This window comes from Oncorhynchus masou, chromosome 8, assembly GCF_036934945.1.
Source record: "Oncorhynchus masou masou isolate Uvic2021 chromosome 8, UVic_Omas_1.1, whole genome shotgun sequence".
In the NCBI taxonomy this organism is placed as follows: Eukaryota; Metazoa; Chordata; class Actinopteri; order Salmoniformes; family Salmonidae; genus Oncorhynchus; species Oncorhynchus masou.
The window spans coordinates 39,701,433-39,720,295 of record NC_088219.1 but is presented as its reverse complement, the minus strand read 5'-3'; the positions used below and the strand labels follow the sequence as shown (position 1 = coordinate 39,720,295).

Below are 18,863 nucleotides of genomic sequence, written 5' to 3'. Positions count from 1 at the left end.
TAAAATGGTTTCTAATCCATGATTTCATTTAAAACCATAAAAAATGCCCATTCATATAAAGAGCAGTCAATCAACGCCACTCTTGTGCAATGTCTGCTTCTTGGACAATCCCTCAACACACTATCTTGTGGCTACCACAATAGCAGCTATCGATACATGCATTGACAGGATAACAGCTTGAGTTTGTTATATCATTAAACGTTTTCTCATTCCAGAGTTATGACAATCCCATCGTGTTGAGAGAGCTAAATCCGTCTGAGAATATGACAGTGAGATGAATCCACAACGGATGGCCTCGCTAGACTGTCCACTCTTCATTTGCCATCTCCCAAGCTGGGCTCAGGGGAAGAGATAATCAATTCATTGTTTGAATAGGCCAGAAATGTGACACCTCACTGCCTATGCAAATGTGGGGTCTGAAACCTGACGCTTCAAGTCAGCTTAGAGAGTGGATACGGAGAACAGGCAGATGAGGCTTTACGGCATTATAAGTCACGGGACTCGGCGTTAACAGAGCGCTTTCTACACCAAAATGTCAGTCGGAACCAGTCCAGAACCGCTCAAACACCTAAGAATATGCTAGTTAACAGGGTGACACTGATGGCAGCCTGTGGCTCTGTTACATAGAGAAAGAAGGCCTAGAATGGTTGCACAGCATCTCAGTGAGAAAAGCAGATTCTAGAATCTACAGAAAAACATTCTCAAAGAACCATGGAATACACCTTAGTGTTCAGAGATGGACTGGTGCTGCCTTGGGTCTGGTGGATGTAATCTAACTCTGGCCTGGCTTGACTGATCTGGCTTGACTGATCTGGCTTGACTGATCCTGGGATTCCAATGATGACGCCGAATTGGTTGGAACACAGTGTGGCAGAGCCTGTTGGAAGAGTTCCATGGTGGTGTAATCACTTAGAAAGGCCAACGGGTGGCACTCGTGGGCCACCGTACTGATGAGGACAGGGTCCGTCTGTCTCATGTCTGTGGGAATAGATGTAATGGTGTCAGAAGTTGGATCTTGAGCTCTGTCTGTGGCTATGGTTGACAGAGAAGGCCCTTGGCTCTCCCCATGGTCTGTGTTGAGGTGTAGACATGAGTCAGCATTGCGATGGAGGTTGCCAACGGGAGACATTTCTTCTCTTCTATTGACAATGTGTAGACTGTTGGAGTCCCCCTCTTCTTCCTTCAACATCTGTTGGTTGATGAGCTCCAGGAGTTCCTATGAGAATCAATCAATTTTATTGTCCCGGAGGCGGAAGAAAACCAACAGCAACAGGGCATGATCTGAGACATGCTATGCAACTCTCCTGCATAATTATACCATTTTCTTACCAGATCGCAGGCCCCATCTATTTTCTGGATGGCATTGCTGTTACCTGGATTGGGGATATTCGGCCAAAGTAGTTTCTTTGCTCTGAAAATACAACACGTTGACATGTAATTAATTCCATCACTTGAATTTCACTGGACAACAGTTAAGAACAAAGCGAACCGAATAGATATAAATACACCTTTGACCTAGAAACATGACGACTGTACCTTTTTAACAACTGAGAGCCGAGATGAACCACCAGTAAGAGTAAAGTTACTCCAACAATGGCCCCAGCTATCACACCACTCACAGTCAGGGATGCTGGGGAGGGACAGAAGACGGTACTGGTCTGCCATTCAAAATGTGGGATTACAGAGATGTTAATTGCAATATAACCACTGTTGATAGATCAACAAGCAAACCTTCAGGTTTGGTTTCAAAGTATGCAGCTGAGCTTCTCACTCCCATTCCTGCACCAGTGAAGGCAGACAACTGGACCCGGTACACAGTACTGCTCTGTAGGTCTACCAACTCATAGCTGGTTGAACCAGCATCCACAGTGATGTCTGTTGTAGCGAGAACACCAATAGTTAAAGTCAGTGACACATTCAGAATAAGAAGTAGAAACCTCACAAGAATCATTTTAAGGAAGTTAACACTTTAACAACGGTTCTCGTTTTAAACTCTGGCCTTTTGAGAACTGGACGTGGTGGTAAGAATATCTGTTAGTGTGCAGGAAGGCTTAACTTCTAAAAAAAAGAAGTGTACATATTTATCAGATATTAGTCACAAACTATGAAACATTCTACGTGTGACATGGAAAAGACAGTAGGAGAAGTCGCACGCTGCTCACATTCTACTGTATGAATACTCACTCACTGCACGTCTCTTGGGCCAACATCAACTTGGCACCTGTTTGTGAGCATCCAAATAAAGACTACATCAATTAATCTTACTTGGTTCAGTATCTGTCCAGTCCTGCAGCCTCTCTGTGTAATGGAGGAAGTAGCCTAGCAGGAAACCTCTGGTGTCCTCCTCGGGGACAGCTGTCCACTCCAGCACCATGGAACTCTGGCTAACATTTCTGCTGCTGATGTTCCCTGGGGCACTGATGGGGGCTGAGAGGAAAAGACACTGACTCTTATTGCAATGCATTGATGACTAATTGGTAGAGTTGTTTGATTTAGACATACAGGTGCTAAGGTGTAATGTACTTATACTGCAACCAGCTTGTAAGTATATGAAGTGGCTCCCTGTGTCTGCGCTTATGGTATGTGTTTGTGTGACGATGAGATGCCCCTTGTGTTCTACTCCAGCACTGGTTTAATCTAGTACAACCCCAAGGAGATGTTGAGTGTGGCCTTAAAATCAGTTTAATATTAGACTCACATCCTTCAGTGAAGAAGGACTGGATGCTCCCATAGGTGCTCTCGCTGTTGTTGATGAACTTCAGGTTGCAGGGTTCTTTATGTGGCCTTGTGTGCAGAGTGAAGGTGTACTTCTTATACAGCTCTAATGGCTCTAGAATTCAAAAGCAACAAGAGTGGTTTGAAATGGGGAAACATCTTTCATCAGGACAAACTGGTGGTAGGCAGCTTATATCTGTCAAACATATCCAATGTGTAGTTCTGGTTATAATAATATGCTGTGTCTGGATATGTGAATCCACTGTTGTTTTCATGTTATCGCAGGAGAGAGGTATGTACCCTACCCTCCAAGTGTATGACTTCAAAGTTGTTCTCATCCTCATAGAAGGACTTGTGAGCAGCTTTCTCTCCTCTCCTCCACCACTCCACTGAGAAGCAGGAGTAGGTTTTGATCAGGTCATCCACCCAGGAGACAGTGAAGGACGTGTTGCCATTGAATGTCACATTCAGCCTCCCATATAAGTCTGTAGAGAGAAGCCAAACAACACGTCAAGGTCCTTTCTCCTGCATCCGAGATGTCTTTGAGATGTCCCACTTCAACAGGCTGATTTCAAGCACTGTTAAAGTAGAAAGACTCGAAACCCCATCATTGTGTCATGAAACCATGAAAAGTAGTGCACCTAAGCTGAGATGTGGTGTTTCATCATCAAGCGCTATGAAAAACTAGCTTTCATGAGGAGCGCCACAAGAAAGGAAAGGAAGACCCAAACTATTAGAGATACCAGTCTCATAAATTGCAGCACAAATAAATGCTTCACAGAGTTCAAGTAACAGACACACCTCAACACCAACTGTTCAGAGGAGACTACATGAGTCAGGCCTCATGGTCGAATTGTTGCAAAGAAACCACTACTAAAGGACACCAATAATAAGAAGAGACTTGCTTGGCCCAAGAAACACGTGCAATCGACATTAGACTGGTGGAAATCTGTCCTTTGGTCTGATGAGTCCAAATTTGAGATTTTGGGTTCCAACCACTGTGTCTTTGTGAGATGCAGAGTAGGTGAACGGATGAAGTCAGCATGTGTGGTTCTCACCGTGAAGCATTAAGGAAGAAATTCCACAAATGAACTTTTAACAAGGCACATACATGTTAATTGAAATGCATTCCAGGTGATTACGTCATGAAGCTGGTTGAGAGAATGCCAAGAGTGTGCAAAGCTATCATTAAGGCAAAGGGTGGCTACTTTGAAGAATCTGAAATATTAAATATATTTTGATTTGTTCAACACTTTTTTGGTTACTACATGATTCCATATGTGTTATTTAATAGTTTTGATGTCCTCACTATTATTCTACAATGTAGACATTAGTACAAATAAAAACAAACCCTTGAATGAGTAGGTGTGTCCAAATGTTTGACTGGTACTGTATTTGGAGACTTAAGTGCCAAAAATAAATACATTTTAGGGGTGACTATCTATTGTTCCATGTGGTGAGTCTGTTATTCAATGCGTTTGTATGGGCTCGTAGCAATAATGGCAAATACCATTTTTATCAACATTTTTGGGGGATACTTCATGGGGTCTTTAAATTCTAAATCAAGTTGCAAAATTATCCTTAGTTTGACCTTCAGTTCCATGTAGCTTAGTAGAACCTTTTTTTGAGAGTCTTGTGAAAACCATTGTTGGTGTTTCAGTGCATGTAAAAGGCAACATCAAAACACAAATGGCAGACTGCGTCTCTCTTATACAATCAAATGGTTTTCAAATGCCAATTCTTTATACTGTAAATATTGATTGGTGATGATTTTCAGACAATATTTTAATTGACCCTTTTGGTCCCGCTTTAAATGATGTTCAGCTTATTAAGGCTTCATTAAGCGTTCATAAGCAGCACGTTAAATGTGTTACAAAGCACCTATAACCGTATGTCATGCTTTATAAAGGGTTCATACATGTGGCATGACTGTGACAATCACCAATGCCATATGTGACATAATCCACTATGTCGAATATGATATAGACATGTGCTTTATAACGGGTGACATGTGCTGAAGGATGCCACACGTTCTAAAGTGATGTCATGTTAGTCACATGACACCTAATCTTGTTCCCAGACACTTCTGCCCCAAATGGTCTGGTGGACCAACACATTAAACTAGGCCTTCATTAGTTAAGGTTTAAAATACATTTTAAGAAGATACGGGTTTAGCCATTGTGTGCAATAGTCTGGGGATGACCGTTACACCAAGGAACAATTACCTTAATGAAAGCCCCCTAACGAAATTGAATGTGTCTTCTGGAACCAAGTTACATGTTCGTCAATACACAAACATGCACACAACAAAATCAAATCGAACTTTGTCACATGCGCCAAATACAACAAGATTAGACTTCACTGTGAAATGCTTACTTACAAGCCCTTAACCAACAGTGCATTTTAAGAAAACATTTACCAACTAAACTAAAGTAAAAAAGGCTAATATAGTATAATAAAAAGTAACACAATACAATAACGAGGCTATATACAGGGGGTACCGGTACCAAGTCAGTGTGGAGGCTATATACAGGGGGTACCGGTACCAAGTCAGTGTGGAGGCTATATACAGGGGGTACCGGTACCAAGTCAGTGTGGAGGCTATATACAGGGGGTACCGGTACCAAGTCAGTGTGGAGGCTATATACAGGGGGTACCGGTACCAAGTCAGTGTGGAGGCTATATACAGGGGGTACCGGTACCAAGTCAGTGTGGAGGCTATATACAGGGGTACCGGTACCAAGTCAGTGTGGAGGCTATATACAGGGGGTACCGGTACCAAGACAGTGTGGAGGCTATATACAGGGGGTACCGGTACCAAGTCAGTGTGGAGGCTATATACAGGGGGTACCGGTACCAAGTCAGTGTGGAGGCTATATACAGGGGGTACCGGTACCAAGACAGTGTGGAGGATATATACAGGGGGTACCGGTACCAAGTCAGTGTGCGGGGACACAGGTTAGTTGAGGTAATTTGTACAAGTTGGTAGAGGTGAAGTGACTATGCATAGATAATAAACAGTGAGTAGCAGCAGTGTACAAAACAAATGGGTGGGGGGGGTCAATGTAATAGTCCGGGGGCCATTTGATTAATTGATCAGCAGTCTTATGGCTTGGGGGGTAGAAGCTTTTAAGGAGCATTTAGGTCCTAGAATTGGCACTCCGGTACCACTTGCCGTGTGGTAGCAGATTAAACAGTCTGACTTGGATGCCTGGAGTCTGACAGTTTTATGGGCTCTCCTCTGACACCGCCTATTTTATAGGTTCTGGATGACAGGAAGCTTGGCCCCAGTGATGTACTGGGCCGTACACACTACCCTCTGTAGCGCATTACGGTCAGATGCCGAGCAGTTTCCATACCAGGCGGTGATGTAACCGGTCACGATGCTCTCGATGGTGCAGCTGTAGAAAGTTTTGAGGATCTGAGGACCCACGCCAAATATTTTCAGTCTCCTGAGGGAAACGTATTGCATGACGTCATACTTAATTTAAAGTCTGACTCTTTTAGTCATTCAGAGCACATACATAAATGCCTTGTAGCATATGACGCTGTACTTGCTATAAAGTCAGACACCTTTGGTCATAATCATAACGCATACCTAAAGGCTTAATGATGTAAACACACAGGTATTAACACTTAGGGAATTATCACTAACAACCAAAACAAATAAATGTTAAAGACCTGTTTAAACCATACATTTCCTTTTATTTGTAAAAATTTTTAAACAATACAAATAAATGAAGTTTCAAAAAGTCCAGCAATTACATCGAACATTACACAGGGCTGTGAATAGGGTAGCTTGTCCCCGAGCTGGCAGACGAATGGTTCTTGCCTATCTTCCTGCTGGAGGTACTGCATGTTGGTTCCAACCTTAAAAGTAACAATAAAGAAAGTTAGCAGTTCTGTTAAGAAATGCCTTTGTCACACCATCTGAATAAAGTCATTTCTGTGCTGTGCCAGAAACTCTAATGGAATGATGGGAAACTCCATTCAATTCGTATTATTATTTTCCTCTTTCATTTACAAATCGCACGACTTGACTACGAGATGTGGTTGTAGCTAGGGGGATTTGTATTTCGCTGAGCCTGCTCGCTAGCAAAATCTTGGCTAACTATCAATTGCTGTGAAGTCACCGAAATAACGATTGAGGTAGCTACAGTATGTAATCTAATTCAACACTGAACTACAACAAACAAATTTAAATTACAATAAATAAAAGGCTAACTTACTTGTTTTTTTGCTGTCCAATGGTAGCACAAGTGGGTCTTTGATTTGCGAACTCATCACATGATCTGCTTCTCGTCAGCAACACTACAAAAGTACTTCTGGGTCATGGAATTTCTGAAATATTTTAAAAGTCCCCCTCGAAATATATAAAAGTCCCCCTCGTAACAGTAGAAAAGTGACCGCGAAATGCTTACTTACAAGCCCTTAAATAACAATGCAGTTTCAAGAAAATATTTACTAAATAAACTTAAGTAAAAAATGTTGAACAATAAAATAACAATAGCGAGGCTACATATAGGGGGTACCGTTACCGAGTCAATGTGTGGGGGTACAGGTTAGTCGAGGTAATTGAGGTCATTTGTACATGTAGGTAGGGGTAAAGTCACCCTGCATAGATAATAAACAGAGAGTAGCAGCAGTGTAAAAACATTCATCACAAAACCAACTTGTCACGCCCTGGTCTATATTTATTATGTTTATCTTCATTTATTGGGTCAGGCCAGGGTGTGACATGGGTTTATTTGTGGTGTGTTTCGTCTTGGGGTTGTGTGGGGTGTATAGCACAGTCATTGGCTGCCTGAGGTGGTTCTTAATCAGAGTCAGGTGATTATCGTTGTCTCTGATTGGGAACCATATTTAGGCAGCCATATTCTTTGTGTGTTTCGTGGGTGATTGTCCTTAGTGTCCTTGTTCCTGTCTCTGTTAGTTTACACTAGTATAGGCTGTTTCGGTTTTCGTTACGTTCTTTTTGTTTTGTAGTATTTGTATTGATTCGTGTTTTACGTTTTCATTAAACATGGATCGCAATCTACACGCTGCATTTTGGTCCGACTCTCCTTCGCCTACAGAAAACCGTTACAGAATCACCCACCACAAACGGACCAAGCAATGTGTCAACAGGCACATTTATTTTGCGACGCGAGCTGTCTGGTCAGCCTATAAGAGCAGTAACTATTCTGGGTGCTACAGTAAAAGTATTGTAAGGAATACTCAGTAGGGTCAGTAGAATGTATATATGGTATCATTTCATGGGGCTCCAAATTATACATGTTGCTGGCCTTTTACTCCACCCATTTCATTGGAGGCCGAATCACATCACATGTGCGCTGACTACACTAGTCATCCTCTGATGTGGTTTATGCATTGTTGTGAACACATACAATCCTATTTTGTTTTATGTAGTGCTTATGAAGGCTTTATGAAACCTTTATAAGCGGCACGTCATTTAAAGTGGGATCAAAATGGGTCAAGAAGACACTGGGAATTGAATACTTTTCCTAGGGCACTAATTATAGGCTACAGTTGCCAGGCCCATTGTGAAATTATAAATGATTTTACATTCATAATGTTTAGGGCTATGTAAGTTATAGCAGGGATAACATGAGGTAACATGTATAACGTATGCCTTTCTGTGAGAAGATTGATGTGAACCCAGGTCTCCTGCTTATCAAAACACTCCCTTAGTCTACTCAGCCAGTCTGCAGGACTAAACTGTTGTGCTGAACCACCCTTGTTACATTCAGCACATGGGGTACCCAATTCAGACTTGAGATAAGTAGACTTAGCATGGACTCAATAAAACATGGACTTAAGTCAAAACATGTTTAAGTCCATTTTAAATCAACTCAAATCTCAAGTCTGAATAGGAATTCAGTAAGATGGCATATTGATTTGGAATTTGACACACTCAACCACCCAGCAACTTACCGTGTGAGGAACTTGGGCCCCTATATCAGAAGACAAATGTTTAGATTATTAAAGGCCAAATGTGAACTTCAAACACTGTGCTGCCCTACTGTTTAGAATTCCCCCAGTCTGGGAAATAGATTTGTAGGGAGGGCACTCAAGTCAGGTGTGCCATCTAGCAAACTCTATGGTCAAGTATTAAAAACAAGCAAGTTTGTGTGCGCCATCACTGTATTCAGGTCCTTCACGAACTCAGGAAAGAACACACCAAACGTTCAGGTAAAACTCTCCAAAACAATCCAAGAATGTATGTGGCAATGACAACAGAAAAGGAATTCACTCAACTAGACTCCCATTTACATTGTTTGGATTCAAAACACCATAATACAAAACACCATGCTTAGGAGCTTTGGAGAGAGGAAATGACACCAAAATAGAAGGGTTCTAATTATGCACCATAATAGTGTTGTCAACCTTTTACACGTTAATCTGTTGCAAGGTGTTGCACAACTCTTGACACACCGTGTCATGGTTCCGAACACTTTAGGGTGAATGGTTAAGTACATGTTAAACATGTCTCATATCCCCTTACACCCATGTGTTTCAAAACTCCAGCAAAGTTAAGGTTTCGTCTCAACACCGGGGGGGCAGCTCAGTTGCCTCTAGTTTTAATGTTACGAAACACATCATTTTAACAGTGTACTGTTAAGCAGGAGAGCAATTAGTAAATCATTTTCGATGCAAAAACTGAACTTAACTAATAATACTTCAGGCAAAAATAGTTAATAAATCCTAACATGTGTATGATCCCGATAATGGTAGCTATATAACGGTAGATAACGGGAGCTACGGTAGCTATATAACGGTAGCTACGGTAGCTATATAACGGTAGATAACGGTAGCTACGGTAGCTATATAACGGTAGATAACGGTAGCTACGGTAGCTATATAACGGTAGATAACGGTAGCTACGGTAGCTATATAACGGTAGATAACGGTAGCTACGGTAGCTATATAACGGTAGATAACGGTAGCTACGGTAGCTATATAACGGTAGATAACGGTAGCTACGGTAGCTATATAACGGTAGATAACGGTAGCTACGGTAGCTATATAACGGTAGATAACGGTAGCTACGGTAGCTATATAACGGTAGCTACGGTAGCTATATAACGGTAGCTACGGTAGCTATATAAGGGTAGATAACGGTAGCTACGGTAGCTATATAACGGTAGATAACGGTAGCTACGGTAGCTATATAACGGTAGATAACGGTAGCTACGGTAGCTATATAACGGTAGATAACGGTAGCTACGGTAGCTATATAACGGTAGATAACGGTAGCTATATAACGGTAGCTACGGTAGCTATATAAGGGTAGATAACGGTAGCTACGGTAGCTATATAACGGTAGATAACGGTAGCTACGGTAGCTATATAACGGTAGATAACGGTAGCTACGGTAGCTATATAACGGTAGATAACGGTAGCTACGGTAGCTATATAACGGTAGATAACGGTAGCTACGGTAGCTATATAAGGGTAGATAACGGTAGCTACGGTAGCTATATAACGGTAGCTACGGTAGCTATATTACGGTAGATAACGGTAGCTATATAACGGTAGATAACGGTAGCTACGGTAGCTATATAACGGTAGCTACGGTAGCTATATAACGGTAGATAACGGTAGCTATTTCTACCTTTGTCGTCCAGTGGAGGTATAGTCCTTTGTGCTGCAGGTGAATTCCCCGCCTTGTTGAAGGCTGTGATGGTGAGGTGGTAGGCTGAGTGAGACAGGGCCAGTCGGAGTAGGGTCCTGCTGGTGTTGAAGGCCTCAATGGGGTCCTCTCCTGAGGCCTTCCCCACTGTCACACTGTAGCCCTCCGCTAACTCACTGGCTGCAAACTGGAATGCAAATTGTCGGTGCAAGGTTACAAGCCTACCCATAGATTTATACAACAAGTGTCATGTATAGTGTAGTGCAATACACTATTGTATTACTTTATACCTACAGCTGTTGTAGATATTGTGTTTATGAAGCATGCAGGTTAACTAACAAACATAGTATTGTATAAGTTACCTTCCATTTTATGATCACTAATCGACTTCCTTTGGTTTGTGGAGAATCTTCTATCATCTCAATGACAGGCTTATCAGTAAGTTCTAAAAAAGATTGAACGAAATGGACACGTTGCTTTTTCGGTGTTGAACGTCAGTAGATCAGTGGAGTAGAGAATTGATTGACTATTTTTGGTAAGACCATTGAAGATTTCTAAATTGCAGCTTTAGGTCAAAGGTAAACTCACCAGGTGGAACAGTGAAATTCTTGCTCCAGGGGCACTGGGTACATTTGTTGTTGGCCACACACTGTATTTGCACCACATAGGACAGTGAGGAGTTAAGATTACCCAGAGTGCACCTATTGCCATCCTTGGATTGCACTGGTGGCTATAGAGAACACAAATGAGAGGTTAGGTCAGTATACCTTGAGAGAAAAAAACGGTGTAAAGTTGTATATCCTACATGGTCTTCTCCAGTCTTGGACAACTAGGTTAGATTTCCTGGACACAGATTTGGCCTAATCCTGGACTGAAGTGAACTTTCAATGAAGATTCTCCAATGACTTAATCTGTGTTCAGAACTAGTCTTATTTTGACCGGGGAACGGGCCCCAAGAGTTTCACTATTCATGCCAGTTTGTTTCAAGTCTATAATCTATTTTATAGCGGCCAAAATCAAGGAAACACCAACATAAAGTGTCTTAATAGGGCGTTGGGCCACCAGATCAGCTTCAATGCACCTTGGCATGGTTTCCATTAGTCTCTGGAACTCTATTGGAGGGATGCGACACAATTCATCCATGGGAAATTCCATAATTTGGTGTTTTGTTGATGGTGGTGGGAAATGCTGTCTCAGGCACCCATAAGGGTTCAATTGGGTTTCAATCTGGTGACTGACACACACACACACACACACACACACGCTTGAATGATTGTTTTACTATCCTTGTGGGAACCAAACAATTGATTCCCATTCAAAATCCTATTTATACTAATCCTAACCCATATCTCTAATTCTATCTCTAGCCTATCCCTAACTCTTAACCCTAACTCTTAACCCTAACCCCTAACTCTAAACCTAACCACTAAGCCTAAAATAGCCTTTTTCCTTTTGGGGACTGGCGAAATGTCCCCGCGTGTCCAAATGTTCATGGTTTCATTTTCCTTGTGATGACTTCTGGTCCCCAGAAGGGTAGTAAAGCCAAAAGCGCACACACACACATCAGTTAAGCCCCCTATGGTCCTTTGAGGTCCCCTTTTCAAAGTCTTCTTCTAGCCATGGTAGCCAAAATAATGGGCAACTGGGATACTTGTATACATGACTCAAAGCATGATGGGATGTTAATTGCTTAATAAACTCAGGAACCACAAGTGTGCGGGTGTCCAGTTACTCAAGTGTTTGCTTTATTTTGGCAATTACCTGCATCTCTTTATGAGCTGCATGTAAACCAGTACCTTTCAGATCTGACTTTTAAAGCCCACCTCTTTCCATGACTGGCTCTTCAGGTCCTTGTACCTCACAGAGTACAGTGCAATATATTTGTTCTCCTCCTTCCTCCAGGAGGCCTGGATATCCAGCTGCCTTGAATGGCGATTTAAGTCGACGTTAGTTGGAGGGCCGCATCGAACTGCAATGTTAAGACAACATAGGCTATGTGATAACGTATCATTGTTATACTCTATTTTGATTCAGCAATAGATAAAAAGGACTGGTCACATCTTATGCTTGCTGTAAACCCATTGGCTATCCTTCTGTCACAAAATGGAAGGGAATAGATGCATAGATGATAAACATAAACAGACCCAATTGTTGAGGTGAACCTCTGAAAACGTTCTTTGTGCAGCTCTTCGGATCACTCTCGTCAAACACATGAGCCGTCATGTTGCGCTTTTTCGACAGATTAAAAGTCTGAGATGTCCCTGATATGTTTGCATACATTTTGCAAGAGTGAATCATTTTCCTGTGAAGAATATCAAATTGAAGAGGATTTAGCATTTTATTATTTATTTCATGTATATGTTTTGCTATTTTGTCCAGTCTACAGTGCAAACAATCAAATGATACAATACAACCATAGAGAGACATTAAATTACTGTGCTATTGAATTCTGTTGATACTACTTACTGTTCTATAATGAGTGTGTATCTGTGTGTTTGGTAGACAAGATGCTTTCTAGGTGTCCACACACATTCCCAGACATTCCTAATTAAGCCCAGAGGTACAAAGCAAACTAATTCACGGACTCCCTCTGAAAAGAAAGTAGATTAGATTAGATTGTCACAATAAAGATTTATCAACCCTCTCAACTGCATCTGAACAAAATGTTAGAAGTTGGAATGGTTCTGTCATTACCTTGGGATGTGACACAGTGTCCATAATATGAAGAGATATTCTTGGACCCACAGGACACTGAAATGTACAGTATTGTCAATACATCATGTATCAAAAGATTTAATGATGTGACACCATAAATAAACAGAAGAAATAACAGATACTATGTCAAAATATAAAGTACACATTTTCCAAGACCCTGTAAGGGGAATTTTTATGTTTGTGCTATTCTTTTTACTAATTACTGTGTTCTATTCATGTGCTGTTCTATAAAGCAATTTCTGTCTTCATGCAAGTGGCTGACTGTACAAATCACACCTATCAGTAGCTGCAATTTGGCAGTACGCCCAGACGTTGTTTTGAGAACAAACTAAAGATATCTCAGTTTCAAGATCTTGGCTTTGAGAGGAGAAACCTCGTGAGGTTTTGTTGGTCTGTCAAATGTTATGAAACAGTATTGGTCGGTCACATGAATAGATCAAACCGGTAATGATTAATTAATTATGCAAGTATAAGTTCTGTGTATAGCCGTATATAAGACAACTGTTGGGACTGCAGAGGTTTCTGACAGACGTCTACTATATGCATTGAGTTGGTTGTGTATAGGAGTATATAAGACAACTGTTGGGACTGCAGAGGTTTCTGACAGACGTCTACTATATGCATTGAGTTGGTTGTGTATAGGAGTATATAAGACAACTGTTGGGACTGCACTGGCAGAGGTTTCTGACAGACGTCTACTATATGCATTGAGTTGGTTGTGTATAGCCGTATATAAGACAACTGTTGGGACTGCACTGGCAGAGGTTTCTGACAGACGTCTACTATATGCATTGAGTTGGTTGTGTATAGCCGGTTATAAGACAACTGTTGGGACTGCACTGGCAGAGGTTTCTGACAGACGTCTACTATATGCATTGAGTTGGTTGTGTATAGCTGTATATAAGACAACTGTTGGGACTGCAGAGGTTTCTGACAGACGTCTACTATATGCATTGAGTTGGTTGTGTATAGCCGTATATAAGACAACTGTTGGGACTGCACTGGCAGAGGTTTCTGACAGACGTCTACTATATGCATTGAGTTGGTTGTGTATAGCCGTATATAAGACAACTGTTGGGACTGCACTGGCAGAGGTTTCTGACAGACGTCTACTGTTATGCATTGAGTTGTTTGGAACCTCTCCAGCGCACTGACAAATAAACAAAAATTAATTTAAGATTGACTTTGAGTGTCCCTGTGTAAGAATTTCCATGACAACTCTCTTTAGATACTAGGTACGCTGTATACGGTTATGCAATAACTACTTTGTACAAAGGAAACAGTGTTACCGTTACAGCACTACCATATAAATCTTGTTGTGTTTTTACCATAGTTTCCAGACAACACTTACAGGGACATGGGTCCACACCCGTGCCCTTTGGGTGCCTACTCTAATGCCAACAATAAGATCAGCTTTGTTGCAGAAATCATGCAAGAGTGTGATGGGCCAACTAAAACTAGTGTTGGGTAAGCTACTTTCAAATCATAGTTTACCAAACTAAATACAGCAAAAAAAGACACGTCCTCTCACTGTCAACTGCGTTTATTTTCAGCAAACGTAACGTGTAAGTATTTGTATGTACATAACAAGATTCAACAACTGAGACAAACTGAACAAGTTCCACAGACATGTGACTGACAGAAATGGAATAATGTGTCCCTGAACAAAGGGGGGGAGTCAAAATCAAAAGTAACAGTCAATGCAGCTAGTGGCCACACCAGATACTAAGTACTGCTGTGCACATCCTCATGGACTGCACCAGATTTTCCAGTTCTTGCTGTGGGATGTTACCCCACTCTTCCACCAAGGCACCTGCAAGTTCCCAGACATTTCTGAGGGGAATGGCCCTAGCCCTCACCATCTGATCCAACAGGTCCCAGAAGTGCTCAATGGGATTGAGATCCGGGCTCTTCGCTGGCCATGGCAGAACACTGATATTCCTGTCTTGCAGGAAATCATGCACAGAACGAGCAGTATGGCTGATGGCATTGTCATGCTGGAGGGTCATGACAGGATGAGCCTGCAGGAAGGGTACCACATGAGGGAGGGGGATGTCTTGCCTGCAATGGCAACAAGCTCAGTCCGATGATGCTGTGACACACCGCCCCCAGACCATGACGGACTCTCCACCTCCAAATCGAGAGTACAGGCCTCGGTGTAACGCTCATTCCTTCGATGATAAACACAAATCTGACCATCACCCCTGGTGAGACAAAACCACGACTTGTCAGTGAAGAGCACTTTTGCCAGTCGTCTGGTCCAGCGATGGTGGGTTTGTGCCCATAGGCGACGTTGTTGCCGGTGATGTCTGGTGAGGACCTGCCTTACAACAGGCCGAAAAGCCCTCAGTCCAGCCTCTCTCAGCCTATTGCGGACAGTCTGAGCATTGATGGAGGGATTGTGCGTTCCTGGTGTAACTCGGGCAGTTGTTGTTGCCATCCTGTACCTGCCCCGCAGGTGTGATGTTCGGATGTACCGATCCTGTGCAGGTGTTGTTACACGTGCTCTGCCACTGCGAGAATGATCAGCTGTCCGTCCTGTCTCCCTGTAGCGCTGTCTTAGGCATCTCACAGTACGGACATTGCAATTCATTGCCCTGGCCACATCTGCAGTCCTCATGCCTCCTTGCAGCATGCCTAAGGCATGTTCACCCAGATGAGCAGGGACCTTGGGCATCTTTCTTTTGGTGTTTTTCAAGGTCAGTAGAAAGGCCTCTTTAGTGTCCTAGGTTTTCATAACTGTGACCTTAATTGCCTACCTGTTAACGACCATTCCACATCTGCATGTTCATTAATTGTTTATGGTTCATTGAACAAGCATGGGAAACAGTGTTTAAAACCTTTACAATGAAGATCTGTGAAGTTATTTGGATTTTTACGAATTATCTTTGAGAGACAGGGTCCTGAAGAGGGACGTTTCTTTTTTTGCTGAGTTTAATAATTACTTCACACTTGAAGAAGTTAAGCTACACTAAAGCTACCCTTAAGATAAACATAGTTTACTTAACTAAAGATACTTTCAAATAGTAGTACGCTACTTAGGGGAAAATTATAATATCTAAATCTACAATGTCATGGAATACAAATGGCAAGAACATATCACTCTGGGGTCAAGTGATAACTCGGAGTGTTGTTTAGCCTATTAATAAAGACAGAAACTATGTGTCAAGTGAGAATTAAGCAGGTCTGATGCCGAAAAACAAAGAAAATTGCCTATTTCACCCATATATTCTTCTCTTTTTGCAAAATAGCAATAGGTAGTTCCAGTAGTTAGCTGCACCCCTACATGGCACAAAAGTAATGAACTACTGAAAACACTGCCAAGTTTTTAGTTGAGTTAATTTAGCACCAAGCTACTGCAAAATGCATTATAATTACTATTTGAACTTCATGTAGTTCACTACTCCACAAAACTGATTAAAACACATTTCTTACTTTTAACGTTACCCCCTCTCCCAAAAAAACACTGGACCTACATAAGTGCTTATATATATATATATATATATATATATATATACACAATGTCACTATATATGCATGCCTTTGCATTTATGTTTTGTTTTAAACAGTGTTTTGTCTGGAAGACATTATTTAAGAATAGTTCAAACATACCTGGAGAAACTTGGAGAGGGAAACAGAGTGTGGTAAAATATTCAAAGAGAACACCTAAAAAAGGGACAGCAGTAACCAAGACAGCAGTAACCAAGACAGCAGTAACAGATAATCGAAGATTGTCATCATTCCTGGTACACCTGCTTACTCAAAATTAGATATACTGAGTGGAGGAGTATAGAATAAGGAAATAGTTCAAAAGACAACCTCATTGACATACAGTAGATTGGGAAATGGAGGATGGGATACACCATGTGCTGGAAATGTAGATTTCTTAGATGTAGTCTTTCGACTTTTACAGAATTAATGTGGAGATTTTTAAATGTTCTGTAAAATGTTCTAACACAAAATGAGGAGAAAAGTACTTACCAAAGAGTAAGTAGGGCAGAGGTTTGTGCAGAAAATGCATTGTTGGTCTTTGTGTCTCATAGAATAGAGCTCCAAGTCACAGCATCACATTCATAGCCATATTTTATGTCTGACTGGTTTTGTCTGACAGCCAAGAAGGTCTGTGTGGTTTTGAAGTGGCTTGATGAGCAGTAGCTAACCATTCATGTGTGCTCACCACCCACATGCGCAAGCCCACAGAAAGAGAGCAAGAGTGAGAAAAAAATGAAAATCTATCTGGATGAGTTGACTTCTCTTTTCGATTCAGAACAAATTACTGGTATAAACTGAGTATTACTCAGCTGAAACTTGGGCTATTTCTTTGTCCATTTAAGAATTTCTAACAAGTTCTCTCTCTGCTTTCAAGGAATTGTATTCGCAATTCTCTGAAAAACAACAAATACCCACTAATAACACAACACTGAGCGTCACAGCTTTGCACAGACCTTTGCAGGGGCAAGTGCTTAAAGTGAACAAAAAAAAGTTTAACTCAAATTGCTTACAGTCATAATTATCTACTACTCACGTCGCCAAATTTCTCTCCCACTCATATATATATATATATATATATACACACATATATACACATATATACACATATATAGTTCTGTTATACTCAGACACTATTTTAACAGTTTTGGAACCTTTAGAGTATTTTCTATCCAAATACAGTGCCTTGCGAAAGTATTCAGCCCCCTTGAACTTTGCGACCTTTTGCCACATTTCAGGCTTCAAACATAAAGATATAAAACTGTATTTTTTTGTGAAGAATCAACAACAAGTGGGACACAATCATGAAGTGGAACGACGTTTATTGGATATTTCAAACTTTTTTAACAAATCAAAAACTGAAAAATTGGGCGTGCAAAATTATTCAGCCCCCTTAAGTTAATACTTTGTAGCGCCACCTTTTGCTGCGATTACAGCTGTAAGTCACTTGGGGTATGTCTCTATCAGTTTTGCACATCGAGAGACTGAAATTGTTTCCCATTCCTCCTTGCAAAACAGCACTAGCTCAGTGAGGTTGGATGGAGAGCATTTGTGAACAGCAGTTTTCAGTTCTTTCCACAGATTCTCGATTGGATTCAGGTCTGGACTTTGACTTGGCCATTCTAACACCTGGATATGTTTATTTTTGAACCATTCCATTGTAGATTTTGCTTTATGTTTTGGATCATTGTCTTGTTGGAAGACAAATCTCCGTCCCAGTCTCAGGTCTTTTGCAGACTCCATCAGGTTTTCTTCCAGAATGGTCCTGTATTTGGCTCCATCCATCTTCCCATCAATTTTAACCATCTTCCCTGTCCCTGCTGAAGAAAAGCAGGCCTAAACCATGATGCTGCCACCACCATGTTTGACAGTGGGGATGGTGTTTTCAGGGTGATGCGCTGTGTTGCATTTACGCCAAACATAACGTTTTGCATTGTTGCCAAAAAGTTCAATTTTGGTTTCATCTGACCAGAGCACCTTCTTCCACATGATGAGGTAGCCTATAGGGAGGAGGTCAGTGACCTGGCAGTGTGGTGCCAAGACAACAACCTCTACTTCAATGTCAGCAAAACAAAGGAGTTGATTGTGGACTACAGGAAACAGAGGGCTGAGCAATATTGTTCCCTCATTGGACGGTGTATACCATGTGCATCCCTTACACATGACTAATAAAACGTCAAACACACACACGCACTGCAGTGGTGGCTGGTGGGAGGAGCTATAGGACGAAGGGGTCATTGTAATGGCTGGAATGGAATAAAATGGTATCAAACATATGGAAACCACGTTTGACTCTTCCATTTATACCCTT

General features: G+C 41.5%; 1 protein-coding gene across 1 annotated transcript; it reads right to left on the bottom strand.

Annotated features, from left to right (window-relative positions):
* Positions 1-17,181, bottom strand: LOC135544657 (interleukin-6 receptor subunit beta-like). The gene is made up of 16 exons (XM_064972440.1): positions 17,045-17,181; positions 16,676-16,729; positions 13,043-13,099; positions 12,815-12,938; positions 12,493-12,650; positions 12,172-12,317; positions 10,937-11,078; positions 10,711-10,793; positions 10,331-10,535; positions 3,021-3,200; positions 2,699-2,830; positions 2,266-2,427; positions 1,732-1,875; positions 1,537-1,630; positions 1,330-1,411; positions 1-1,216 (listed from the first exon to the last, which is right to left on the bottom strand). The coding sequence occupies exons 1-16, from the start codon at positions 17,082-17,084 to the stop codon at positions 773-775; spliced, it is 2,247 nt and encodes a 748-aa protein (XP_064828512.1). The 5' UTR covers positions 17,085-17,181; the 3' UTR covers positions 1-772.
* Between the last annotated feature and the right edge of the window lie 1,682 nt (positions 17,182-18,863).

Excerpts from the sequence above, each read along its gene's own strand:
- LOC135544657 (XM_064972440.1), bottom strand. The coding sequence starts at position 17,084 with ATGCATTTTCTGCACAAACCTCTGCCCTACTTACTCTTTG. Across the intron at positions 12,651-12,814 it reads TACACACTCATTATAGAACA|GAAAATGATTCACTCTTGCA; the intron begins GTAAGTAGTATC and ends TATTCTTCACAG. Across the intron at positions 2,428-2,698 it reads GTCCTTCTTCACTGAAGGAT|CCCCCATCAGTGCCCCAGGG; the intron begins GTGAGTCTAATA and ends TTTTCCTCTCAG.